Source organism: Nomascus leucogenys, chromosome 17 (assembly GCF_006542625.1).
Source record: "Nomascus leucogenys isolate Asia chromosome 17, Asia_NLE_v1, whole genome shotgun sequence".
Lineage (NCBI taxonomy): Eukaryota > Metazoa > Chordata > Mammalia > Primates > Hylobatidae > Nomascus > Nomascus leucogenys.
In genome coordinates, this window is record NC_044397.1 from 90,234,836 (window position 1) to 90,262,640 (window position 27,805).

General features: G+C 55.3%; 1 protein-coding gene across 1 annotated transcript; it reads right to left on the reverse strand.

Annotated features, from left to right (window-relative positions):
* On the reverse strand, positions 1-27,686 carry NAPA (NSF attachment protein alpha). The gene is made up of 11 exons (XM_030796992.1): positions 27,282-27,686; positions 15,861-15,940; positions 13,101-13,217; positions 8,028-8,074; positions 5,895-5,972; positions 5,598-5,653; positions 5,440-5,524; positions 4,480-4,584; positions 3,227-3,295; positions 2,063-2,113; positions 1-733 (listed from the first exon to the last, which is right to left on the reverse strand). The coding sequence occupies exons 1-11, from the start codon at positions 27,377-27,379 to the stop codon at positions 632-634; spliced, it is 888 nt and encodes a 295-aa protein (XP_030652852.1). The 5' UTR covers positions 27,380-27,686; the 3' UTR covers positions 1-631.
* Between the last annotated feature and the right edge of the window lie 119 nt (positions 27,687-27,805).

Sequence of the window (27,805 nt, forward strand, 5' to 3'; positions counted from 1 at the left end):
TCATGCAAAAGTGTTGTTTTTTATTTTCTTTCTTGGGCCAGCTGCAGCTTCCAACCAAGAAAAACCTCAAAGCATTAGGGAAGGAGCAGGTGTCGGGCTGGGGTCGGGGAGAACCCCCTAAGCTCCAGGGCCCAGGGTCTAACCTGAGAGGTCGGGGCTGCAGGACGCTGGGGGAAGAGGAGCCTTCCCCTAGCAGAGACAGCAAGTCTCAGCGGCTACATGTGCTTTAGAGCTTGGCTGGGGGACACAAGTGGGAGAGACAGAAACCGGCCTCATGACTCAGCTGGTCAGGAGATGGGGGACCAGATGCTGACCCCAAACCCCCGGCAGCACCCCTAGCAATAGGTCTGTATCAAAGATTCTGTACAGATGGTTTTGGGGGTGAAGGGCACCTATGGGGGCTTAAATAAATGGACAAGGGGCAAGGGATGTAGCGAGAACAGAGGGTGACTGTCCGGCCAGCAGCCTGGGCCTCTGGTGCCCCTGCATGCTGACCCCCAGTGCCGCCTGCCCACTGTGGCCCACGGGACTCCCCAGGTGGGAAAGGAGGGAAGCTCTCCAGCAAGTCTCGGCCCCACCTCTCTCTGAGCAGATGGGACAGGAAGATGGGTGCTGGGGGGCTGGGTGGGGCTTAACGCAGGTCCTCCTCGTCGCCCTGGATGGTCTTCTTGATGCGCAGCAGCATGGTGGTGAGCCACTGGTCCAGCCGGGAGATGGAGTCGTATTCCTTCACCTGAGGGCACACCAGGTGATAGGTTGGCCATGCTCCTCCCTGTTCCCAACCCTGAAGCCCAAGGGCACTTGTCCCAAGGTTTTCAAGATATGTCCCTGTCACCCCTGGTCTCTGAGAAGGAGCAGAGGGAGGGCTTGAGGCTCCAACTCAGCCATGGGAGCTCCCTCTTGTCTGTCTTGACTATGCTGGGCACAACATTTCCCTTGGGGGAGAAAGATATTGTAGCTTTTAAAAAAAAAACGGTCCATGGCTGGGCGCGGTGGCTCACGCCTGTAATCTCAGCACTTTGGGAGGCTGAGGCGGGTGGATCACAAGGTCAGGAGATTGAGACCATCCTGGCTAACGCAGTGAAACCCTGTCTCTACCAAAAATACAAAAAATTAGCGGGGCGTGGTGGCAGGCGCCTGTAGTCCCAGCTACTTGGGATGCTGAGGCAGGAGAATGGCATGAACCCGGGAGGCGGAGATTGCAGTGAGCCGAGATCGCGCCACTGCACTCCAGCCTGGGTGACAGCGCAAGACTCCATCTCAAAAAAAAAAAAAAAGTAAAAAAAAGTCCAGCATCCTCATTGAATGGGTGGGAAACTGAGGCCTGGAGATAGGAAAAGGCCACTCCTGAGTGCCACAGGGGAGAGAAGCCACGGCCTGCTGGGCATCCCCTCCTTGAGCTCCTGGCTGAGTTGCCACCCACTATCTGGGGCAGGAGGAACCGGATGGCATTTGCTCACTGTCCTCAGTTAGGGGCTTCCATTCCCGAGGGGCACCTAGGGAGAAATGCTTGACATATGCCATTAGAGGAGCGAATCAGGACCTGAGCCGGATGCCAATGAGCCCAGGAACGCTGGGAACAGAGAAAGGGAAGGGAGAGAGAGCCGCGTGGGCGGCTCCACCAGGCAGAGACAAGCTGGCACCTCTCCCATGTCCTCAGCTCCACTCTCCTTCTCACCCCTTCCCTCCCCGTCTGCGCCTCCTGGGTGCCCAAGGCGCCCACTGTTGAGTCTCACACACTCACCTGGGGGACTCAAGGAACCCTGGTCTTCAGAGGCAGACAGATGTGGCTCTGAACACCAGCTCTGCCCCTGAGGGGCCAAGGCCGAGCCTCCTGACCTCCCCAACCTCAGTGCCACCATCTATAAAATGGGGAGAACACTCCCTGCGCCTCCTGGCGCTACTTGTAAGGTTTCTGGGGTGACTGGAGAAAGAAATTCACAGTGGGCTGGGGGCCAGATAAAAATGGGTGAATGTCAAGGAACAGTGTGTCTGAGAAGGGCAGCTTTCCCAGGAGACCCATCCTCGTGAAGGGGCCTGGCCCCCCATGCTGGCCACTCACCGACTCGGTGTAGCTGTCCACATTCTGCTCCTCGTGGGCCTCTAGCAACTTCTGCAAGCAAATGGCAGAGAGGGGTCAGGGGCCCACGCTGACCTGAGGTCTGGCCTGGATTAGATGAAAGCACACACTATCTGTATGCCAGGCCTGGGGCTGGGGCTTCCTGAGGTCTCTCAGAGGGTCAATCCGTGTGGGTTAAACTGGGGATGGGTAGGGGCGTGTTGCAATCCTGCTGCCCTACTCATCAGAAACGCTTGCTCTCAGGGCAACCTTACCAACATAGAACATCACACAGAATGTGTGTGTGTGTGGGGTGTGTGTGTAGGGTGTGTGTGTGTGGTGGGGGCGTGTGTGTGTGGTGTGTGTGTTAGGGGGGTGTGCTGTGTGTGGGCATGTGTGGTTGGTGTGTGTGAGTTGCGTGTGTGGTGCGTGTGGTGTGTTTGGTGTGTGTGGGGTGTGTTTGGTGTATGTGTGGTGTGTGGTGTGTGTGGTGTTTGGTGTGTGTGGCGTGGTGTAGTGTGTACAATGTGTTTGGTGTGTGTGCGTGGTGTGTCGTGTGTGGTGTGTGCATGGTGTTTTGTGCGTGAGGGGTGTGTGTCATGTGTGTGCAGCGTGTGTTTTGTCTGAGGGGTGTGTGTCGTGTGGTGTGTGTAGTGTGCGATGTGTTTTGTGTGTGTGAGTGGTGTCATGTGGTGTAGTATGTGTGTGATATGTGGTGTGTGATGTGTGCTGTGTGTGTAGTGTGTGTGATGTGTGTGGTGTTTGTGTAGCGTGTAGTGTGTATAGTGTGTGTGTGGTATGGTGTGTGTGGTGTGGTGTGTGTGGTGTGTGGTGTGATGTGTGTAGTGTATGTTTGGTGTGTGTGGTTTGGTGTGTGTGGTGTCTGTGATGTGTTTGGTGTGTGTGTGGGGTGTCGTGTGTGGTGTGTGTGTGTGTGTGTGTGTGTGTGTGTGTGTCCACCTAGCCATCCCGAGCTCCAGCACTCCCCGAGTTGTACTTTCTTCATCTGGAAAATGGAGACTCAAATGGCCAAAGAAAACAAAACAAAACAAAACAAAGACACCCTCTGAGAACTACTGGACAAGTCTTGGTGATTGTCCCACCTGGAGCCCCAGCCACCCCCGTCTGGGGTTCAGGAAGGGGGAGGCCGGAGCACCCAGCACTTACTTTCATCAACTTGCATTCTCGGGAATCAGAGAAAGCTGGAAACAGCTCCTCATACTTCTGGACAGCCAGCTGGGCAGCAGGGAAGGGGGAAGATGAATTAGTAACGAGAGGGCCCTCAGAGCTACTGGCCTAGCAGCCGAGGGGACTTGGGGATGTCGGGTGATATTGAGTCAGCTCTGTGCACCCCTCCCCCAGCCTCAGGTGTCACCTGGCTCTGTGTCTGTCAGTACCTTCCTGTAGCTGAGCTCACCACCAGCCTGGCTGCAGAGATGGCTGCAGGGAGAGGTGGGTGGAGGGGGAAGGTTCCCCAGATAGGCACCCACTGCCTCCTCCCACCTGGCTCAGCTGGGGCAGGGGACAAATGAGCACATCCTCCATGCCAGGCCTGGGGCTGGTGCTGCTTGAGGACCCTGAGAGGGTCATATAACGGTGAGCCCCCTTTTCGAAGTGAAGAAACAGATCCAGAGAGGAGCAGTGACCTGCCCAGGGCAGGGTGAGACATGGGGTGGGAATGGGAACCTGGTCTGACAAAGCCCAAGCTTTTGCCCACCACCAGTGCCCACAGCAGAGCAGGGCTCTGTGGGGTATGTGTGTGGGGTGTGTGTGGGTGTGTGTGTGTGTGGGGTGTGTGGGGCCATCACCCCAGGCCGTGAGCCAGGGACACCAGGAAATCCTGGACTCCATGCTTCTGCCAGGCAATGGTAGGAAAACTCCGGCCAAGCAAAATCTAGCGCCAACCCTCCAGCTCCTTCCCACTGGCCACGCCCCTTCTCACTGCCCTCTTTGGCGCCTCTTTTGCCAAGTGTCCCGAAAATAGGTGGGCATGTGTGAGGTACAGCTGAAGTTATGACAGCAGGAGTCACAAAGATCTGGAACACTGGGGCTGCAGGTCCCTAGTCACGTGGCCTCAAACAAGGGACTCTCGTCCCAGCCTCACCATCTTCACCCACAAGATGCGGTGACAATGGTGCTGACTTTAATGGGGTGCAGTGAGGATTCAAGAAGTGCACCCATGAAGGAAAGAGCACTAAGTGAGGCAGGAGCTAGACCCGCAAAAGCCTCCAGGCCCGGGTGGGCAGGTGACGCCGGCACAGAAACACAGCTGTGAGAACCACACTTCTCATCCAAAGGCTGACTGGCAGAGGCCAGACGTGAGAGAGGAGCACGTCCCTCTTGGGGGGCAACAGGACCTGGCCTGGAGATAGGCACATGGTGGCCTGGCACAGTGGTCCTGCGGGCATGGGGTGTGCTACCTTGGCGTTGAGCATGTCGATGCAGAAGTGGCAGAGGGCCGCCTTGAAGAAGTAGTCTTTGGCGCTGTACTTGAGGAGAGGGCTGTCCATGGCATTGGTCCCCACCTGTAGCCATGGAGAAGTGGCACTGTGAGCTCAGGGCAAGCAGCCAGAGGGCCAGAGCCACTGCCAGGCACTGGGGGGCCAGCTGGGAGATGGGTCCGTGTCCCGGGGTGAGGCCCTGTTAACCCAGGACCCCAAGGGCAGGGAGCCAGGGACCAGCTTGGGGAGGTCAGTGGCCAGTGCGTGAGCGACCAAGATCAGGGTATGATGGTGGCTGGGTGGGGGTGGAGGCTGTAGCCAGGTGTTTGTGGGCCTTCTGAGAGCCTGAGACAGTGGGAAGGAGGCGGCCTGGCTGTCAGGACCAATGGGAGGCTGGCACGGCGGCGGGCAGAGGGGCGGCAGGCGGTGGGAACATGAGAGGCGGCGCGAACATGAGAGGTGGCGCCCGCCCATCTCTCCCCAGGGGCCAGCTGCCTTTTTCTCGGCCATCACCCAGGGCTCCACACACGCTGGGGGGACCCCATGTGACACTCCCTCCCTCCCACTGTGGATGAGGACCATCGTGCCATGGGGTGGGGTGCCCACGGCCACCCTGGGCCTCTTGGCAGTTCTTCCTGTTCCCTCCCTCTGGGTTCTTTAGCCAGCCTCACTCTGGGCCCCTCCAGGAAGCTCTGCGAGGGGTGTGGGAGGGGCACAGCCAGGGAGAGAGACAGTGCTGGAAAGGCATGGAGTCGTAGGTGGAGAACGTTCAGCCAGGCTGAAGACGGGGTGGGGGGATGACATGGCAAGGGATGTGGGGGGAGAGGCAGAGGGCGAGCCGGGGGAGGGGTGGTTCCAGAACAAGGTGCCAGGGCTTAGGAGGAGGCACAGGCCCTGAGAGGGGGCAGGGTGGGAGCCGCCATCCCCATCTGTCCCCACCTGTTCGTAGATGTCAATGGCCTTCTGATACTGCTCCAGCAGCGCGGCGTAGCCAGCCACCTTCAGCAGACACTTGTTGGCTGAGCTGTGTGGGGAGGAGTAGTGAGGGGAAGTGGTGGCGGTGCCTGCGGGGCTGGGGCAGGCAGGAAGGGGGCTACCTGTTGGACTCCTCGCCTTTGTAGTAGTCTGCGGACTGCTCGTAGTGGGCGATGGCCTGGGGAGACACGGGGGATGGGTTCCAGGGGAGGGCAGGGAAGGGAGAGGAGGCCTCTGTGAAGCTTCCACACCCTCCGCCCTGCCTGCCTGGGACACAGCCAGACCCCGTTCTCCAAGTTCTGCCAGTGCCCCATGCCCCCTTCTCGGCACTCAGACACCAGAGGACTCCCCTGGTGGGAAGAAGAGAGAGCAGCGCTGGTCCTGGCAGCCAGCCCAGGCAGGGCCCTGCTGCCACTCACCTTCTCGATGTCCACCAATTCCGTCTCATAGATCTCAGCAATGGAGATGTGGTGCTTGGCCGCAATCGTGAATCGGCCCTGGAGGGGACACAGGAAGGGGCTGCCTGTGACTCATGACCTCCTGTGTGCCCGCCTGCTGACCCATGACCCTTCAAGTTCCCGCCCCTCAGCCACGCCTGTGAGGAGGTATGAAGAAGACCTGAGGTGTGAAGAAGACCGAGAGGTGTGGGAACACAGGGGTGAGAAGGGAGGGCCCCAGCACTAGAGGCCCAGCTATGCGTGCTGGGCTGAGCGGGTGACCTTGGACAAGCCACTCCAGGGCCTCAGCCTAATTCCATCCCGTCCACGAGGGCACAGATGGTGTGACACCAGAGAGGATGTGAGCACGAGCACTTGGCCAAGGCCCTGGCCCTTAGGAAGCCTCTGATAGCAGCCAGAGAGGCGGAAGGACCAGTCCAGAGCCACTTGGCAAAAGGCTCTGGAGAAACCAGGATGGGAGGGAGGGCTTGAGACCCCTGCCCAAGAGTACCAGCTCTGCCCCCAGGCCAACACCTATCTGTCAGCCTCCCCCATGCACACCCAGAGCTCCCCAGGGAGGCCTCAGGTTCCAAGGGACCTCGAACCTTCCATCCGCCTCCACCCAATGTCCAGGCGCTTGCCTAACTGCTCTGCACCAAGGGCTGGTCCAACGCCACCCCCTTGCTGAGGGCAGTAGGAAAGGGCAAGGCCCTGGGCTCAGCCAGACCTTGTTTTGGGTCTCAGTGACTCCTGCTTATAGCCACATGTCCCTGGGCAAGTCATGTCACTTGTCTGAGCCCCTCTCCTCCACTAAGGAACGGGGATGACAATAATGCCAACCTCACAGGGCTGTGGATTAAACCACCCTGCAGTGTCTGGCCTAATAAATGGCAGCTGCTATTATTGTTCTAATCACAGTCATCCCTGCAGCACTGCCCTGAACGCAAGGGGTAGGGCTTGTGTCCCTGCCTGGGGTTGGAGGGCTGAGACAGACAGGGCAAGCGGAGAGGCAAAAAGGAGCTGGCCAGGCGCGGTGGCTCATGCCTGTAATTCCAGCACTTTGGGAGGCCAAGGCGGGTGGATCCCTTGAGGTCAGGAGTCCGAGACCAGCATGGCCAACATGGTGAAACCACATCTCTACTGAAAATACAAAAATTAGCCAGGCATGATAGCACACGCCTGTAATCCCAGCTACTCGAGAGGCTAGGGCACGAGAATCACTTGAACCTGGGAGGCAGAGGTTGCAGTGAGTGGAGATCACGCCACTGAACTCCAGCCTGGATGAGAGAGAGACTCTGTCTCAAAAAAAAAAAAAAAAAAGAGAGAGAGAGAGAAAGCACTGACAGGAGCCCCGGCCTGGGTGGGACCCTTCACTCTGGCTCCGGTTGGCAGCTGCCCATCTGGTCTGCATCTGTCGTTGGCAACGCCCCCTGGGGCAGGCAGGTGCTGAGCCTCCTGTGGACTCTGCCTACCCCTATGGCCTGCTGCAAGATGCTTATCAAATGCGACACTTGTGGGAAGGCTGGGCAAGGGAAAGTGCCGGACGCACACTCTCTAGTAACCCAATTTCTTTTTTCGTTTCGAGACAGGGTCTTGTTTTGTCGCCTACGCTGGAGTGCAGCGGTGTGATCGCAGCTCACTGCAGCTTCAACTTCCTGGACTCAAGCGATTTTCCTGCCTCAACCTCCCAAGAATTAGGACCCCAGGTGCATGCCACTACACCAGGCTAATTTTTTGTAGAGAGGAGGTCTTGCTATGTTGCCCAGGCTGGTCTTGAACTCCTGTGCCCAAAAGATCCTCCCACCTCAGCCTCCCAACATGCCAGGATTACGGGCATGAGCCACACTGCCCAGCTCAATAACCTAAGTTCTATGAAGGAAAACCATGACTGCCTGTGGAGTGAGGGGGCCGTCAGGCTGGTGAGGAGCTGGGTGAAGACCCAACCAGCCCAGGCCAGCTCAGGTGACCTAATCCCCCCAGCTCCCACTTCCCGCTCCCCAACTGGTTTGGCCGCAGAATAAGAACAGTGCTGGGGGTGCTGAAAGAGGGGAAGCAAGGCTGGGGCAATGCAGTGGGACCCGGGGGGGCTTGTCAGGACAAGCAAGCGGTCCTTACCATGTCTGTGTAGATCTCGATTGCTCGCATCAAACAGTTAATGGCCTCTGGAGAGAAAGGGAGGTGGGAGGAGACATGAGAAAGTGAAGTCGTTTCAGCAGAAGCCGAGGAGAGGAGGCAGACGCAGGCGCACCTGGCTGCCAGCAGAGAGATCAATAGGCACTCAGAGCTGCGAGCGCTGCCACACACTCTCAAGGGGCTGGGAAGAAGGGGACGGAATCCCTGAGCTCCAGGAACTCTGGTGAGAGGGCTGCCTGTGCAGACTGTGACTTGCTGGGCACATGCTTCAGGGGGAGCCCTTCTCCCCTCGGGCTGCCAGGATGCTACCAGCTTCCCACAACCCCAGCGACAGGGCACAGCAGTGCTAGGCCAGGCTGATGGCTAGACTCCCATGGGTGTTTTAAGACAGACCTGCCAAGGCCCTGTTCTTGAAGGACTGAGCTGCTGGCAAAGGGGAAGGGGGCATGGGAGGCGGCCAAGCCAGCATCTGAGGTGGTCTTGGAGGCAACAGGGGTACCAGGTTCTACCTGGGCTCTGCCACCATCTCTGCAGGACCCTGAACAGCTTTTGTTCCTGCACCAGGAGGACCTGGACCTCTGGCACGAGGAGGCTGGATGTCATGAACACTGAGCCCTCAGTGTGCTCTCCACTGCCCCCTCTTCCTCGTATCTCAGCAGTCGGGAGCCCTCTGCTCTCAGTCCCTTTAACCTGGTCCTGCCACCCACCAGCTCCTCAAAGGTTTTGCCAAAAAACCTGAACACACCAGGATGGCACTGAGGAAGAACTGGGCTACCTTTGTTGTACTATCTCTTGCAAGATTTTAAATTTGGGAAAGGCTTTTTTTTTTGACAAGTTATTTGGAGGAGAGAGAAAAGCATGAGTGGGAGGCATTTTCTAGCAGATAGAAATGAGCTCCCAGGGGGTATTTTTTAAGAACACCATTTTAGTGCATCTCAGGAGGACAGGGGTGTTGTGGGGAGGGAGGCCTGGGTTGGGGAGAGGGAAAGGCAGGGAGCTTGGACAGGCCACAGGGCGTGGGCTCTGAGCTTCAGCCTGGGCATCTGAAAGTTCCTGGTCACTGTGGGGGTCTCCATGGTCACCCAGGCCATGTTTGCCTGAGATGAGGGTGCTACCAAGAAGCGCCGGGGCTGGGCTCCTCTCAAGGGACTCACGGTCTGGATGGGACTCCAAACTCCCTCTGTGGGGAGGCATCTGAACAGAGGCTCTTTGTCTCAGGTCTGTGGCTGGGCTTTCAGGGAGTCCAACCCCTCCTTCTGACATGTAAACAGTGGGGTACATAAGCACTCCTCTGGGGAGTGGGGTCTGTAGGTTTTGTCCAATTCAGAAAGACCTCTGGGGATCCAAAAGGGACTGAGAGAAGGTACAGCACTCAGTCCAGGTTCCAGGGCTGACAGACGGAGACTATGGCAGCAGAAAGAGGAAACGATGGCAAAAAGGGGGCAGGTGAGGAGGAAGGGGAGAGAACACAACCTAAATCCGGCAGGTTGAAGACACACACATCCTGTAGTCGGTGGGCCCAGAAGCAACAGCTAAGCCGGGCCGCGCTGCAGAGGAGGAGAGCAGCAGCTGGAGTGAGGTGAGAGGCCCGCCTTGCCGCCCCACCTGGCTGCAGTCTCCACATGGAGGCCCTGGGCTGCTCACTAGTTCACTCTCCTGGCCAGAACACCCAGGACACCAACCTGGCACCCTGTGGGCTGAGGCGGCAAAGGCTGCTGCTCTGCAGTGAGCAGTGAGATCTGCAGCTGCCACCTGGGCCTGCTGGCACTGGCTCTGGAGCACCCGTCGTCAGCATGGCACAGTCCTTGCAGTAGCAGCAGGGAGACAGCTTACCCCCAGGCAGCAACATGGACGCATGGGGTTAAGTCCCCTCCATGCCTGGAAAGCGGCGGGCCACCAGCAGATACCTGGGCCAGCTGGCTCCTGGACGAGCTTCTGACACACTCATGACTGCTACTCTTATCTCAGGTCACCAGGCCTTGTGCACTCGGACAGGCGGAGCAACACCCAGCTCTGTGGCCTGGCCCCTCCTGCACCCACCCACAGAGGGCTGGAAAGGGGCTCAGAGCAATACAGCCCAAGTTGGGGAGCTATGGCCCAGGCCACCGCCCATCCCCGCAGTCACTCCTACCAGCGATGCCCAGCTTGACTTCTGCCTCTCTGAAGCCCTTCCTGGTTACTGGTCATCTCCTCCTTAGTAAAATGGGGGCAAGTCACAGAATGCACAAAGAAATCAAATGGGTTAAAAGATGCCAAGCATCTGGTACACAGTAGAAATCCAGTAAATGGCAGCTGGGGAGGAAGTGGGGGACAAGCAGGGGCCGGGCCGCTTTCCTGCCCCAGGTACACACACTGTCCCCAGCCCCAGCTATCAGGCAGGCCCGGGAAGAGGCCTCGCTGGCTCGACTCTGCCCTGAGCAGCAGCCGTGGTTGGGTAACTGAGGAACCAATAACACATATGAGCATCACCCTTCCCCACCCAGAGCCACCAAGGTGGCAGCAGGCCACCCTCTGCAGAGGGAGAGGAATTCGGGAGCCCAGCCGGGCCTCAGGCACACTCCAGCTGCCACTTGGGGGCAGGTCCTTCTGGAGGGAGTCCTGGAGGAAGCCCTAGAAGTGCTGACCCAAGACAGGCCTGCTAGGCTGCTGAGGAGACCAGTGATGAGGACGGCCCCAGGGCGCCGGCCACCTGCTTGGGGAAACCAGGCAAGGTTCCAAATCTGGCCTCCAGCGCTGTCTCACAACGCACCCGGCCAAGGGCAGAGGCTATGGGGAGCCCAGGGCAGGCAGGGGCCCCTGGACTGATGAAAGCCAAGGGTGTTCTGACTGGAAGTTTATTACACACCAGGTGCCGCACTGGGCATGACTGCATCATCTCACAGCAGTCTCTGCTTTAACAGATGAGGAAACAGACGCCCAAAAGACTGACTTGCCCAGGATCACAGGGGAGGCAGGGTCCTCCCAGACCACCCACTGCCTGCGCTGCTAAGCCACACACAGTTGCTACATGACATTCTCTGTGAGGCTTTTTTTTTTTTTGAGACAGGATCTCACTATGTTGTCCAGACTGGTTTTGAACTCCTGGGCTCGAGCAATCCTCCTGCCTCAGCCTCCCAAAGCACTGAAATTACAGGCATGAGCCACTGCACCTGGCCTTGTGTGAGGGCTGTCTAGCCTCAGACACAAAGCAGCCGCTGCCCTTGATGCCAATGTGCCCCTTTCCCCACTGGGAGTCATGGCTGGGGTGCGCATCTTTAGGCTGTAGCTCTGGAAGCTGCACTAACACCCCTCCCTGCTCAGCACCACGTCCCCAGGGCTCTGGACATGGCACCTGCTCTCAGCTCTACCCAGGTGAGGCTCTCCTTTCAGAACTGCCCCCTTTCTTCCCTGAAAGATCTCCCATAGCCAAATTCAAGTCCCCCAGCCTCAGCTCTGTGCAAGTCGGCCTCTGTGCCCTGGATGTGGCATCATCTTTATACTTTCCTACCGGTCGGAGTCCTCAGCCACCTTCTGAGCTTCCTAAGGCCAGGGAAGGGCCACATCCAGACTCCAGGCCCACACCCTGCAGAGTCTCGCTGGAGAGCTAGAAAAGCTCAGATCAAACGCAGGGAAGGGACCCCACCATATCCCACTGCCAGGCAGGGCCTGTGTGCAGGAAGTGAGGGGTCTGCTGAAAGAGCAAATGGCACTCACTGTTCTGCAGCCTGGCGCTCAGTGCTGCCCCAGAGTGTCCTTCCAGTTACTCCAGATGGGGCAGCAGCTGAACGTCACAGATGCTAAGACAGCATATCTTGGCCAACCAGTTTCCCAGGGAGCAGAAGGAAAGGCTTGGCAGGGCAGCTTAATGGAAGGCATGGAGACTCCCTGTGGTGAGTCAAGCTTAAAACCAACCCAGGGTCTCCCTGGGTCATCACTGCATCAACCACGCAGCCTGCTGTGGCCCAGTGCTATCAGCCAGGCAAGCCCCACGGCCCACCCAGTTACAAGGCTGCTCCTCGGCCTCTTGCCAGGCCTGAGCCCCACCATGTGACCACTGAGGCCAACGCGTGAGATGCCCAGCTGGTGAGGAGCAACTGGTCAGTCTAAGGACAGAGAAGAGCTACTGGTCAACACAAATTCATCCTCGTCTGGGAACATGTCAGATCACGACAAAGGGGTATGCCAGCAGTTCCCAAACATGGCGTGTGAACCCAGTGCTCGCTGATCCATGGAGGAAGCTCCCTGCACTGCTGCAAACCTGTCTTCTCTTGGGAAAGACGGGCCTTTATTCCAAGATTACATAGCTGCTTTTTATTTTTTAAAGATTCATTTATTTTCCATTCCCCTGAGATGACAGTGACAATAGATGGTCATTTTTAAAAACTGCCTGTGCTTTCTAATTAGCAACCTGTACCTGGCACCAACATTCTAAAAAATAAATTAAAATTCCCGCCACATGCAAACACTATGCTGGACTTCCTCTTCAGGAGGCGCCCAGGGGGACAAAAACTGTTTTCTCACCATGAGTCAGCCCCAAACTGGGCTTCTGTCCCTAGCATGCTCTCATTTTAAGTAATTTGTTCTCTGGCAACTATATCTCAGGCTCTGTTCTCTCTAATTCCTCCCCAGGATGTAGGGAAGCCAGGTTGGGCTAATTTCCGCTCCTTTTTCGGCAGCAACTCCTACCTGGCTAGTCTCAGAATCCTCCCCGCCCCCCACACTGCTCCCTTCTGCATGTTAATTCTGACAACAGAACAGATTTTCCTCTCTCCCCGGCAGGCGGTGGGTCTGCAATGGAACTCCCACTCCCAAATGCTCCGGGACTGGGAAGGGGTGATCAGCTGCACCGACACGGTAGATAAGGGGGTGGAGACTTGAGCAGGGCGCGAATGCCAACTGGAAGGAAGGGAGCCAGTTCTAAAGTCAACGCTCACTCTGCCTCAGGTGCGTCCCTGCCAGCCTATCACATGTCGGCCACTGGAAAAACCAGAGCCGCCAGGAAACCTGAGGAATCGATGCAGGGTGCTAGGATGGTGCTCCGGGCAGCCAGCCCGTGTGGCCTGCAGAGGCCCTCACCTTGGGGGTCGGCTTTCTTGAACGCGTTGCCGGCGTCCACAAAACAGGTGGCTGCGTCGTGCTTGCTCTGGAGCTGCAGGTGCAGCTGTGCAGCCTGGCAGAACGCATTTCCAGCAGCTGGAACAGAAGAGAAGGGCAGTCCCGGCCTCAGTGGGGCTCCACACTTTACGAAGCCACAGAGACACTGCCCTGGGAGGTGGGTCGGGCTCTCGAGAATGCGGAAAGAGTCCCCAAGATAGGACGAGGGTGGCCTGAGTGAGCCCAGACTGAGGCCTAGACCTCAAGTCTGCTGGCTCCTGCGCTGAGGCTCCCTGGTGGCCCACCTGACAGTCTCTGAGGGCGGCAGGAAGCTGCCTCGGGGGAAGGCCCTGAGCCCCAGGTATATGGAAAGAGAGCCAGGGTAAGCCCAGGTAAAATGCCATGTCCGTAATCCCAGCTATGCTGGCATTTCCAGGGCCACCACTTCTAAAGATCCAAGGAGAAGGCAGACAGATCTGAGCTGGAAAGGATATAAAACAGAGTGAGGTGGCCTCCTGCACTCCCGGCCTGGGCAGTCCTCCCCAGGGGAGTCTCGAAGCACAGGGCCCAGAACCACCACTAGAAGGCAAAGTACAGGCTGAATCATGGGGTGGCTTCGGAGGGGTATTTTGGGAAGCAAGGGGCAACTGAGATTAAACCACATAACACCTTCCCATCTACTCCGCTTTCCAAGTCCTGTTTCTTTTTCCACAGCTCCCCAAAGCTCTTCCTGATTCTCCCAACTCCTCTGCCTCTGTTCACATTCTGTTCCCTTCACTGCAGATCCCCGTGGACAAGGCACTTGCATGAATTGTGAGGCTCATGGAGTAGGGGTCGGACAACACAGAGCTGGCTCCCTCCAGGAGCTGCATGTCCAGAGAGGGAAACAGGATATGGACACCAAGAATGAGTACATGCAGGCCAGTGCCCACGGGCGGAGGGCAGAAGAGACCACGCCTGAAGCCTCGTCTACCCTGTGCTCATCTGCACATGGTCAGCTTCTGTGGGTCCCAAGCCATTCTGCCCACACATCTCCTAACTGACGTTTGGGAGGCAGCAGCGTCTCTCCTCCTCGTGCAGCTGACCACCTCCAGCTCAGCTCTGAGGCTTCTCCCCTTCATTCTCCTCCAGCTGAATCTGAGTCAGAGTTTCTGAGCTGGAAGAGGACCAGGAGGCCTGGCCCCATCCTCTTAAGTTTTGAGCAGCAGAAGAGACAAAGCCTTCCAGGTTTTCACTATATGATTTCATTATTATTTTCAAGAGTTCCAAATTTGAGTATAAAATTACGGCCAGGCGCGGTGGCTCATGCCTGTAATCCCAGCACTTTTGAGAGGCCGAGGTGGGCGGATCACAAGATCAGGAGATGGAGACCATCCTGGACAACATGGTAAAACTCTGTCTCTACTAAAAATACAAAAATTAGCTGGGCGTAGTGGCACGTGCCTGTAATCCCAGCTAGTCGGGAGGCTGAGGCAGGAGAATCACTTGAACTAGGGAGGCGGAGGTTGCAGTGAGCCACGATTGCGCCACTGCACTCCAGCCTGGCAACAGAGCAAGACTGTCTCAAAAAAAAAAAAAAAAAAAAAAAAAAAAAAAAATTTTTTCAAGAAAAGGGGATATTACCGGGGGGAAATGGCCTAGGGCTTTTCTTTGAAGAGTTGGGGGGCAGAGGTAACAAATTTTAGGGGAAAAGCAACACCTATGTAATTAAAAAATAAGCTTTTTTTCTCTAGAGGAATTTTCTAAGTTTGGGAGCATAAAAATACAAAAAATATTTGGCTTTATTCACAACGTATTTTGTGAAAACTCAGGAATAACTTTGAATTTTTGGGAAACCAACAACATTCTCAAAAATGATGATAATCAATTTTATTGTGCACCTCTGCACCCTGCCTCCATGGTCCCACCACCAGGTTCCCTCTCCTCCATGGTCAGAAGTTCCTCCCTGCGTTCAAACACTGGGTCTCTTGCCGTATTTCCTTAATTCAATCTTGGTGACATGAAAGATGTATTATGAAATGAGCCTCAAAAGGCCTCAACACACTGGGTTGTTGGACTTCTTGGGCCTGCAGGGAGCTCCAAAGAGATCTCCAGCCTCCCTGAGCCCAAGGGGCTCCTCCCCACCCCTCTCCTCTGTGAAGCTATCCTGCCTCACTGGGGCAGGTTAAACACTCAGGCTCTGCAGTCAGAGCCTTGGTTTCTGAATCTTGGTTCTGTCACTTACTAGTTCTGGCACCCTGGGCAAGAGACTAAGCCAAGCCTCAGTTTCCAAATCTGTAAAATAGGGATATTTATAGACTGACAGGGCTGCTGTGCTAATGCAATTAAATGATGAGCACTTAGTACTCAACAAACAGTAGCCATGATTCATGTTGTTATTGGAATCACCTGAACATCCTCCCCCAGCCTAGAATTTAGACACTGATGGAAGCACTAAGGAAGTTACCAGGAAACCTGAAGTTCTGAATTTAAGGAGGACTCTAAGAGCTCATCAATCCACATAGGTTTATCTAGGTCTAATAATCTATTTATTCCCATCCTCTCTGTCCTTTCACCAAGGCCCCATGACCCAGAGTATAAAGTAACCCAGCAAGCACAAAACAATTAGAGAGCGGGCCAGTGGCTTTCCGATGCATAAAAAGAGAAGGGGCCCTCAAGGCCAACCTCTTGGGCAGGCCTGTGTGAGTGGAAGCTGAGGGAGGAGGAGAGCACCTTGGAGGAGCTCTAGCGGAGATGACATACCACTCCAGTTTTTGGCCATTTTGAACATGTTTGCTGCTCTGGCGTAGATTTCGCATGCTTCCTCTATTTTGGATGAGCCTCTGGGGAAAAAGGAAAGAAAAAAAGGAGACAATCTAGTTGGCTATCCAGGAGAAAGCAAGCATTCTGCTCCAGTGCCGGTACAGACATGCCCCTAACCCCTCACCCTTCACCTGTGAAGCCAGCTTCCCCCAGGCCTCCTGAGTCTGTGTCCCCCACCCCTGCATACAATGGCACACTCAATTCGGGCAAAACGGCTCCCTCCGGGAGTACTGGGGTAGATACTGGGTGCTTGCTGGGGTAGTGGGGCAAAGAGTTCCTGACCCCACCACAACCCCAGGGTCTGACAGCCTCTTCTACTTCCTGCCTGGGATACTAGGGGCCCACTGGGTCCCAGGCGCGCTACAAATCCCCTTTCCCTGGGAGACTGCAAAGCATTCTGCGGGACTAGCCCAGTTTAAGACATCGTGTTGCTTTTGCAGAGGGAGCCTTAATCCTGTGCCTTGCACTCTCTGCTTGCTCAATAAAGACCTTGCAGCCCTAGAGTGTGTCATTACCAGTTCGGGACCGGGCATATATATCACACAGCCATACAAAGAAATGGGAAGCACTATTTTAAAGTGTAGATATAAAATGTTCCCATTTGTGTTTAAAAAAAAGAGGGTGGGCTGGGTGTGGTGGTTCATGGCTCCTGTAATCCCAACACTTTGGGAGGCCAAGATGGGCGGATTGCTTGAGCTCAAGAGTTCAAGACCAGCCTGGGCAACACGGCAAAACCCCAACTCTACAAAAAATACAAAAAATTAGCAGAGTGTGATGGCGCATGCCTGTAGTCCCAGCTACTAGAGAGGCTGATGTGGGAGGATCACTTGAGCCCGAGAGGCGGAGGTTGCAGTGAGCCAAGATCACACCACTGCACTCCAGCCTGGACGACGACAGAGCCAGACCTTGTCTCAAAAAAAAAAAAAAAAAAGAGAAAGAGAGTGAAAAGAATAGAAACATACATGTTTATATAAACATAGGATATTTCTGGGCGAATACACAAAAACCTAGTAACAGCATTTTTCTCTAAGGTGGAGCCTGCAGAAGGAGGGCCAGGTGTGGGAGGCAGACATTCACTGGGCATTCCATGTTTGTATTGTCTGAATTTTTAACTGTTTGTACATCTTTTCAAGAAAAAATATATATACATATACACACACACATATGTATACATATATATACACATGTGTATATATGTATGCATATATGTATATATATGTGTATATGTATATATGTGTGTATATATCTATACACACACACCCACACACACATTTTTAAGTATTAGGATTTATATTTGGCCCTGTGGTCCAGCAATGAATTACATTTCTAGCAATTTATCCTAAAAAAACTAATCAGAAAGTTACAAGGATGTTCAGCATAGCATTATTTAAAACAGCAAAACCCCCCAAAAACTTATTGTCCAACAGTAGGGATACACTGGGAGATAGACAGGAATTTAAAAACATAAAGGGCACCCTGTTTGGGCAGCTTCACTCTGGCTTCTTGACCTCCACATGTACATAATGAGCCTCTTCTTGACTTGGGGGACCTCATTAGTACCTCAAACCCGTAAGTCCCACTGCATTCTTCTGCCCTTAACAATACAACCAGGCTTAGCCCGCCAGGTCTGTAGTCTGTGTAACTGCTCAAACTCCCAACATCCACATAATCAGTAGAATAAAATCCACACACTCCGGAGTCCCACCAAATGGATTTCAGGGTCTCTCTTCACCGGCATAACTAGTGTTTAGTTTATTTTTAAGGAAGACAAAAGAGAGGAGTGGGTATTTTCCCATTCAAATCGTCCTCACCATCCCATCCCACACCCTGTGTCAACTGGCCCAACGTTATACCTGGAAACCTGTCCACACCAACCCCAGCTGTGGAGGGGCTCAAAGGTAATTTTGGGAGCTGGGATGTGAGCACTCCTTCCCTCTGCACTGAGTATTCAGTGTGTCCAACCTGCCCATCCCTTTGAGCCACATGAAGTGCTCATTTTATCAAACCACAGTCCCATAGCCACACTCTCTGGGATTCGCTCAGTAGGGTCTAGATGGGGCCTGCAATTGAGATTTTTAACAATTGGGGTTTGGGAGGCCCAGGTAATTCAGCTGATAGGTAAGTTTGAGAAGGAAAAACTGACTGAGACTGACTACCTGGAAAGCAGCCACCAGCGATCAGATCAGCGGCCAGGCCTGGCAATGTCAGCAGGCAAATAAATGCCCCCACGGTGGGCGGGCTGGTTAGGCCAGGGATCCTGGCCTCCTGAATCCACATCACACCAGGTAAATAATCTATTTATTTCTATCCTGTCATCTTGCCAGATGAAAAGCCTACCCTCTGCCTTCTGGGGCTGTGCTGATGCTGTCCCCCACTCTCTGCTGTCCCCGGGAAGTGGCCCTGGGCAATGTGTTCTTCCCGCACTCACCGTGCTGCACTCTGTCTTCCCTCACCCAACTCACCTCAGCCAGCCCAACACACCTTGGGCCTTGTTTGGAGTGACTTCTTCTTCCTTTTTTTTTTTTTTGAGATGGAGTTTCGCTCTTGTTGCCCAGGCTGGCGTACAGTGGCACGATCTCAGCTCACTGCAACCTCCAACTCCCGGGTTCAAGCAATTCCCTGCCTCAGCCTCCTGAGTAGCTGGGATTACAGATGTGCACCATCACACCCTACTAATTTTTGTATTATTAGTAGAGACAGGTTTCACCATGTTGGCCAGGCTGGTCTCAAACTCCTGACCTCAAGTGATCCACTCGCCTCGGACTCCCAAAGTGCTGGAATTACAGGCATGAGCCACCGTGCCCAGCCTGGAATGACTTCTTTAGAACCCATTCCTGGCCTTGGAGAGGTAAGAAACTTTCAAAACCTTCTGGCTGAGAATCCTGAAGGGCCCTTTGGGGCCTGGCTGCAAAAAACCCTCAGAAGGACCTTCTCTGGAATGTTCTCTTAAAGGGACATTTTCAGACCTTAATCACAGGTCTGCCCACCCCACAGGTCCCCCAGCTCAGCCTTCCCTTCTTTTTGAGTGTGACTAAGTCCTATCCAGCTCCATGCACTCTCTGAAAAAGCACAGACCCTGGATGAGCAGAAATGACCCACGTCATTGAGCGGCCCACAGCGGGCAATCAACAATAAGCGGAGTCAGCTCCAGCCGGGTTTATTTCAGCTCAGCGGGACAGAGCAGACACAGGACGGACACAAAGCCTACCAGCTGCCCGGGCTGAAACTCTATGATCCCAGGCTAAGCACAGCCAACACTGCACGGGGTCAATGATTCTAACTGTGGGGTGGAAAGGCCAGAGGGATTAATACCTGCTCAGGCCCCAGGCCTGCCTCCTCCTTCCCCTGCGCCCTGTGATCTTGCCCATTACCATGGCCAGGGATGACAGGAGATCTCCAGAGTCCCATCCTCTTCTTTTAGAAATGGGAGTGAAGTCCCCAAAGGGGGAAAGTGACGTGCCTAGGTTCCAGTGGAAGATCCTGAAGAAGCCATTCACATACACATTTATTCACCTGGGGAACAGGTATCCGAGCATTTATTATGTGCCAGGAGATAATAACAGTACACGAAAGGAACAGCCAGCTGGGCCTCCTCTCCTGAGGGCCTGGGCGGCGGTGCATGTGACAGCTGACTGTCCCTCCCCCACTGACCTCCCCCAAGCTGCCTCTGCTTCACTCCTTCCATCCCACGGCTCTGAGCCACTCCGGGAATAGAGGGAACTGGTTTGGGCTGCCTGATGCAGGGCTGTCTATAATTACCCGCTCAGCTTTGCTCTCTCCCCCTCCAAGGCGGAGGAAGGAGTCTCAGGTCTCCCAAACACAGCCACCAACCTCAGCGACTGCCATATGGAAGGCTGGGCACTGCCAGGAATGCACAGATGCCCAATGGGACCTGTGCAGGGCAGAGTCTTAGCCCCCTCCTTCCTTCCTCCATCCACCAGGCACTTCCTGGTTGCCAGAAATACACCATGTCCTGACCCACCACCTGCAGCTCCCGAAGGACCTCACGAGGCAGGGTGGACAAAGTCAGGCCCCCATTTTGGGTCCTGGACTCACTCTACTCTCTTGCCTCTGTGGAAGCCACAGCCACAGGCCTACGGTTTCCTCCTCAGACTTAAGGCCCACTGCCCCACGTCTCTAATCAGCACCCTCAGTGGGGAAGGTGTCCTAGGGCCCATCACATGCCTGTGTCTTCCCTGTGAGCCCACCTCCTGCACGGCTCTCAAGACTATGTGCCTTAATCACAGCTGGCGTGTGGCGCTCCCTGCCTCCCGGGCACTCCCCTGGAAGGAGCCCACAGCTCCTCACGAGAGCCCTTTGGGTGCTGCCCTTGCTTTACAGGTGAGGAAGCTGGGGCTCAGAGAGGGCGGAGGGCTTGTCCAAGCTTACCCTGCCAGGAAGCAGCAGGGCTGGGAAAGAGGACTGGGGCCCTGGGGATCCAGTCCTGCCCTTGCCTCTCACTCAGTGATCAGGAAGGCTTCCTTCCCCATGCCCAAAGGTCCTCGGGAAAATGAGGAGGGAGGACAAGGTCCCTGCCTGCCCCCACTCCTCTTCTAGATTAAAGAAGCCAGGGAGCCTGTACTGCCGAGGCTTCCCTCATCTCACGAGCAGAGGCTGCTCTCTGCTGGAGCTGCGTGGAGCATCCTCTAGGCAAAGGAGGATGAATTAAGCCAGCCCCCTACCGAGCCTGCCAGTAACAAGCCAACAGGCAGAAGGAACGTCAGAAAAAGTTAACGCTGCCTGTGGTGCAGGGTCCACCCTGGCACAGGGAGCCGGGGGCCACCAGCCCTGCTAGTCCACTGACTGCACTGGAGCTGGGAGCTGCCAGAGGCTCAGCATCCTGAAGGCACCGCCACCAGTATCACCTGGAAGCGCGAAACCACCAGCTGCCTCCCGCCACTCTGCAGTGGGCCTTGCCTGACCAAGCAGAGTATGAGTTCCTGCAGGGCGGGGCCCGAGCCCATCTCTGCTTTCCCATCTCTCCACAGGCCCCGGTTAACAACGGTGAAAGAATAAAGTTTCACAAGCTAACTGCCCAGCTCTGAAATCACCACAAGACCCTCTTGTGACATGCCTGTTTGGGCAAAGACAAGGGGTAGAAAGAGAATGACTTTAGGGTGGCGAGACCTGGGCTGAAGTCCGTTTCAGGTACTTTGCTAAGTGTTCGACCTGGGGCTAGTTATCCCCGAGGCTTTTTTTTTTTTTTTAAATAAGAGATGGGGTCTCCCTGTGTTGCCTACGCTGGTCTCGAACTCCTGGGCTCAAGCAATCCTCCTGCCTCTGCCTCCCAAAGTGCTGAGATTCCATCCTTTATCTATAAAATGGCAGCATGGCTGGCCACAGTGGCTCACACCTACAATCCCAGGGCTTTGGGAGGCCGAAGCAGGAGGGTTGCTTGATCTCAAGAGTTTGAGACCAGCCTGGGCAACACAGTGAGACCCCAACTCTACTAAAAATTAGCCAGGCATGGTGGCATATGCCTACAGCCCCAGCTACTTGGGAAGCTGAGGTGAGAGGATCACTTGAGCCCAGGAGGTTGAGACTGCAATGAGCTACGATCACAACACTGCCCTCCAGCCTGGGCAACAGAACAAGACCCTGTCTCTCAAAAATGAAAAATGAAATAAAATGGAGACAATGAATCTGGCCTGGGAGGGGTCTTTGTGAGGATTAGAAATGACACATACTCAATACTTGGCACAGAGTGCAGAATGGAAAAGGTGCTCAAATGGTTGCTGTTATACAAAGGAAGAGAAATACGCTCAAAGGGGTGCCTGCCACCCAGGAATGGGAATTCTAGAGAGTTGCTTGTGGTGGTAAAAATAAATAATAAAATAATAAAATAACATAAAATAACAATAAAATAAAATAAAATAAAATATAAAATAAAATAAAATAAAATAAATAAAATAAATGCTGACAGTAGTCAGACAGGCCTGGCCTCAGCGCCAGCTCATCGCGTGCCAGCCTGCGTTTCCTCATGTGTAACTAGGGATAAGACTCCACACCTTGCAGGGCTGCTGAAGCATGAGCAATCTTGCAGGCAGCACCCCACGGCGTGCCCAGCAGAGAGCTGGCCACACCACGGGCGCTCAGTAATCGAGAGCATCCCTCTCATCAGGCCCCGCAGAGGACCGATTCCAGGCACGCTTCCCTTCTTCAGAATCGCAGCATGGGCTTCATCTCCACCCCAGATTAGCTAAGTGCTGCTCCTCCTTCGGCTTCCAGAGTCCTTGCCTCCCACCGCCCCACCCCTTACCGCACAATGCTCAAAATACATACAGGCCTACGGCCCCTCGAGATGATAAGCTCAGAGCCAGGACCTCACCTGCCACACGGCACACAGCCTGGCAGGTGCCCTGTTTCTTATTTTCTTATACGGATGCCCTCCTGCACCCCAACGGGATTACATTTCACCACAGACCAAGGGCGAATGTGCTCCCTTTTTCTTCAAAGGTGTTCTCAAAGACCCTTGTCTCTCAGTAGCCCCATCCCAAAAAGGAGACGGAAATGTTTGTATGGCCAGGCAGCAAAGTCCTATCCATCAGGAAAGCCAGGAACTCTCGGATTCCCCAGAAACCTTGTGTGCCCTCAGGAAAGACTCCACTCTGAGACTGGGCAAGAGATGCCAAGTTTTCAGTTGTGGATCTTGGCAGCTCGCAGGGCACTGTGATTCACCAGGGTGCCCACTGGAAATGGCGCCGGGGTTTCTGCACGCTCTGCAGAGGAAGGCGGTCTGGAGAGAAATCTGGAAGCTCATGCCCACACCAGTCTCAGCCAAGACCCCGGGCAGGCCCTGTACAGACAAGCTGGCCCTCCCAGGGTCCCGCAGTTACTGCCTACAGGTAGTTCAAACAGGAACTGATCGTCAAGATCTGATCTTAGGAATGCACTGTTTGTATACAGAACACCCTCTGCCACCTATTTCTCCAGCACTTCTAGCTCAACTTCCAATGACAATACTTACTAATAAAGATGACAGTGAGCCCTTAATAAACATTAGCAGAGCCAGGCACCGTGCTCCCACCACTTCCCACGCATCGTCTCATTTATCCTTAAAACCACCCGAGGAAACAGTTACCATGATTTTCATTTCACAGATGAAGAAACTCCCTCTACACGTTTGTATCCAAGAGGAAGGAAGTTTTTATTTTGGCTGTTTTGGGGGCAGGGGAGGTGGCTGGGAGACATCAGGGATGAGGAAAAGACCCAGGGAACAGAGCTGCCATTCAGAACCTGCACGAGCCCCAAAGGGCACAGCAGGCACTCTGGATTCCCCAGGAGACACGCAGCAGGGAGGAGGAACTAGTGTGCCTGGACTCAGCTGTCCCCTTCTGCTGCTGGCTCACTGTGCTGTAGTCAGAAGTCTCCGTCTTTTTGCTTCCAGAGCAGAAGTTTGAGCTGCGCCCCCATCACCAAGGGGAGGAATAGGAATGGCTTTGAGCTTCTCCTAACTGGCTGGTGCTGTCGCCTTCAGTGGCTGCTGGTGCATCAAAGCCCCCTAGCGTCTGGCAGCCCAGAAATAATGAAGAGCAAGGGCGGCGTCTGAGCACCAAGGCAGGCAACAGCACAGACGCCCACTGCCTTGCGTCCCAGGTGAGGGCTCTCTGACTTGCCCTTTGACAGGGGCAGAGGCCCCTCAATGTAGGACACTGTCATTGCTGGGGTTCCCAAAGGGGAAGGGAGAGGCACCAAGGACAAGCTGAGCCCCAACACTCCCTTCTCCAGTCCCGGCAGCTACCAAGGACCTTGAATAAAGGTGGGTTATGGAATGTTGAACACAAGCAAACCCAGATCAGAGAGGAGGAGGTGCCTGAGTGATTCCCACCCATCAAGCAGGTCCTCCCAAGCTGGCCTCTGGCTGTGCTCCCAGCTCCCAGGCACGCAAGCTCCGGTCAGGCCAGCCTCCCATCCTCCCTGCCCTCTGCCCTCACCTCACTCACACTCCCACAGCACCAGGTCAACTCCTCTGGGAGCTGGAAGGAACTGAGATGAACACACCAGCTCTTTTTTTCAAATCTTTAGAGAAAACAGCCATGGGAGGACAGTTAAGAGGGTGGCGGCTCTCCAACACACCTAGTTTGCCAACATCCTTCCTAAATGTAGTGCCCAGAGATGGTCATGAACCTTGAGGAGAAACTACCGTGGTAGCACAGCAAAGCGGCTAAATGAGAAGGCTCTGGAATTACACAGAACTGGTTTGAATGCCACCTCTCCCACTTACTGTGGGGCTGGGCAAATAAGTCAACTTCTCTAAGCCCCCAAGTTTCTCTACCTCCACGGGGATTTTGTGAGGACTAAATCCATATCATCCATCAACAGGTTGAGCCTGGCCCAGGCCTGGGTCCGAGTCAGAGCGAGCACTTAATAACCAGCATCTGCTAGTATTACCGGCACTGCAACAGCCTCCTGCTGTCACTCTCCCCCACACCAGCTGCTGCAGTCCTTTCTAGAAGGCAAACAGGAGCTTGCCAGGATGGGCCTCCCTTAGCCTCCTTGGAGCTCTCCAGTGCCTCCTCCAGGCCCAGCCCTTGCTCACCAGGCCTTCCTTGTCTGGCCTCACCTGCCGCTTCCACCTTTATGGCCTAACATGGAACTCCCTGTGTTCCATCTTCCTAAGGCATGCTCCATCATAATCCCTGCCTGGAGTGCTGCTCCCTGCCAGAGAGCACCCCAAAACTCATGTTCATCCCCCCAGGGTTGGGGCCTCTCCCCCAGGAAGCCATTTCTGATCCCTCTGGATCTCAGTTCCCTGTCTTTCCAGGCAGAACCTCCCCTCACGGTAGGTCTCTGTTGCACCATCCCTGCTGCCTAGAGCACCCTCCCCGGCCCCACTCCTCAGCAAGTCCTGGGGTTCCTTGGGGCCCAGCTCACTCCTCACCAAGAGCCTCCCCCTGGTTCACGCTGCTTCCTCTGAGCTCAGTCACAGGAATGACATAATCGAGCCCCTCCTTACAGTAGGTAATTCCACTTTACTGGTGTTTGCTGTTCATCCTGCCTTCCCAACCAGGTAGCAAGTGCCTTGGGGCTGACTTAGCTGCTCCCTCCCAAGCACACAGTCCAACAGCCCACTAATCCCTGGGCCAAAAGGGACACCCAGAGCCACCCAGGAAAACTATCACCAAAAACCCAGCTCGTGGCCCCACCCCCAAACACAGCACTTGAACTTCTCCCCTTGTGAAGAAAAAGAAACACACACACGCCCTCTCTCTCCTCGCAGCCTCTAAAATAAAACATTTTTCACCTAATCAATACAGTCCATCAGCCCCGGATGTTTCTCCACACCAGGCAATTCGCCATCATGTTCTTCAAGTTCTTTTGCTAAACATTATCCAACCTCAAACAAGGGGCGTGGCCCAAAGCCCTTTTCCTGTTCCTTCCTCTCTTGGAAAGATCCCTCTCCTTCGTGTCTTACCAGCCTCTGCCAGGCTCCTACCACAGTCTCTTCCCATCCCCAGGCCCTCCTCCCAAACCCTTCTCCAGCCTTCTGCAGATGTTCCCGGTCCCACCATCGTCCCCAGGCTCTGCTTCTGAGTGGCCACCACACACCTTTCTCTCTACAAGCCCACTAGTCCTTTCCCAGTCCTCCTCTCAGTTTCCACAGCCTCCCCTTGACCCTTTCGGGTCCTCCCATCAGCACAGATCCCACCCCCTCCACACCACCGCCCCCTGCCAAACTCCCTTCTCTTTCCTCTGCCCAGAGCCTCATGCTCCTCTCAACCCTACTAAGTCTTCGTGGATCCCTTTTCTGTTCCCTTTCAGCTCCTCTTAGAACATTCATGTTTCTCAGTCTGTCCCTCTCCTGACCCCTCCCAGACCTCTCTGCTCGGGCGCCCACCTTGAACCCCATCAGCTCTCTGCACGCTCCAAACCTGTTTCCTTCTGGTTAGTCACATTAACAACAGCTAACACTCTCAGAGATGTAACTCCACGCCAGGCTCAATTCTAACTCATAGCAAATGGGAGGTAGGTTTGATTTGTGATCTCCTTTAACAGGGAGACTAAACAATTTACCCAAAGTCATGAAGTAAGTGGCAGAGCCACATTTCAAACCTGGGCTCTTGACACTTCTATGATCACAGGATGGTCGTGTCAGCTTTTAGGAGCTAACGTGAGTTTTATGCCATGTTATATGCGTTAGTTCTGTCTCCCAAGCCTTTTCCCATCCCTCTTCTCAGCATGTCCCTGTCATCCCCATTACTCGAGGATCACACAGCAGGAATCTGATCCCCCGTTTTGGTTCTCTCAGTCCCCTTGTCTCTCCCTGTTATCCCTCCATCTCCTTGGCCAAGCCACCACCAGGCATTCCCCCACCCAGGAGTCTCCAGCCTCAACCCAGGCCTCCTCAGGTTTCTTTCTTTCTTTTTTTTTTTTTTTTTGAGACAGAGTCTCACTTTGTCCCCCAGGCTGTAGTGCAGTGGCTCGATCTCGGCTCACTGCAACCTCCGCCTCCTGGGTTCAAGTGATTCTCCTGCCCCAGCCTCCCGGGTAGGTGGGATTACAGACACCCGCCACCAGACCCAGCTAATTTTTGTATTTTTAGTAGAGACGGGGTTTCACAATGTTGTCCAGGCTGATCTGGAACTCCCGGCCTCAGATGATCTGCCCACCTCGGCCTCCCAAAGTGCTGAGACCTCCCCAGTCTTGATTCCATCATCCCGGGTTCCTCCGCTCAGCTGTCCTTAAACTAGTCACTGCTAACCAGGGCCGTACTCACCCCATGCACCCCCCACACTTCAGAAGCGGCTCACCGCTCCTAGGATCATCTAGCCCTGAGCCCCTCCGCCTGGTGTCAGCCCCCTTCAGCCTTCACCCTCACCGCCCAGGGCCCACGCAAATCCACTGCCCCAGGGGTTTTTCTGAAAAGGTCAGTCCCTCCCGCAGGCGTCCTCAGCCCCAGACCCCATCACTGCCGCCTGAGAGCCTTCAAACAGATTCCCCTAGAGCTCCGAAAAGCCTCCGGACCTGGCTTCTCTCCCGGACTCCCTCCGTCCCCCCAGGCCGGTCCCCTCCAAGGCTTCAGGACGTACTCCCTCGGTCCAGGTTCTCCCCCGCCCGCTGGCCTGTCTTCGGCCTGGGACCCCTTCCTCGCCTCAAGATAGTGTCGCCTCGGTCCGTGTGTCCTCAGCCCAAATCCCTTCCGCCATGTCAGACCGTCTCTCCTCAAACCGTGTTGCCCCGGCCCAGGCTCTTGGCCCTCAGCCTGTGTCCCCTCTGCCGCCTCAGGCCATATCACCTCATTGCAGGTTCCTCTCCGTCCCCTCGGCCCGAGCTCTGCGTGCCCTAACCCGCCACCTCCGAGCGTGACTCCTTCGTCCTCTCAGCCTAGGGTCCCGGCCGATCCCTCAGCCCGGTTCTTACCCAAAGAGGCCAGAGAAGAAGGACTGCGAGTTCTTCACTTTGCGCTCCGCCTCGGCCAACAGCGCCATCGCCTCCGCTTCCTTCCCAGAATTGTCCATGGCGGCCACAAAGGGACTCAGCAAAGCGCCCAACCCTGGCCCTGGGAGGACTCAGCCGCGGCCGGGCCGCGGAACACAGATGGGTAAAACTCTCCCGGCTGCGTTGACGTCGCACCGGCGCGCGTCGCCTGCGGCCCGGAACCACGTGACTAGCGCTGGCCAACCAGCGGCCTCGTAACGCGGCGCCCGCTCCGCCGGCCACGCCCCCACCAGCAGCCGCACGCCGCCCGTGACTCGTGACCCCCCCATCGGCTTCCCGAGACCTCAACGCATGCGCACATACCGGCGAACGGCGCTCCACTCTCCCCTGTACCTCACCTCCCACGTGACCCTGCGGAAGGCAATGGCCGTACCCACCGCCGAGGCCCCGCCCCACGGTGTTGCCGCTGGATCCTCCTCCACCAATCAGCAGGAGCCCTCGGCTCG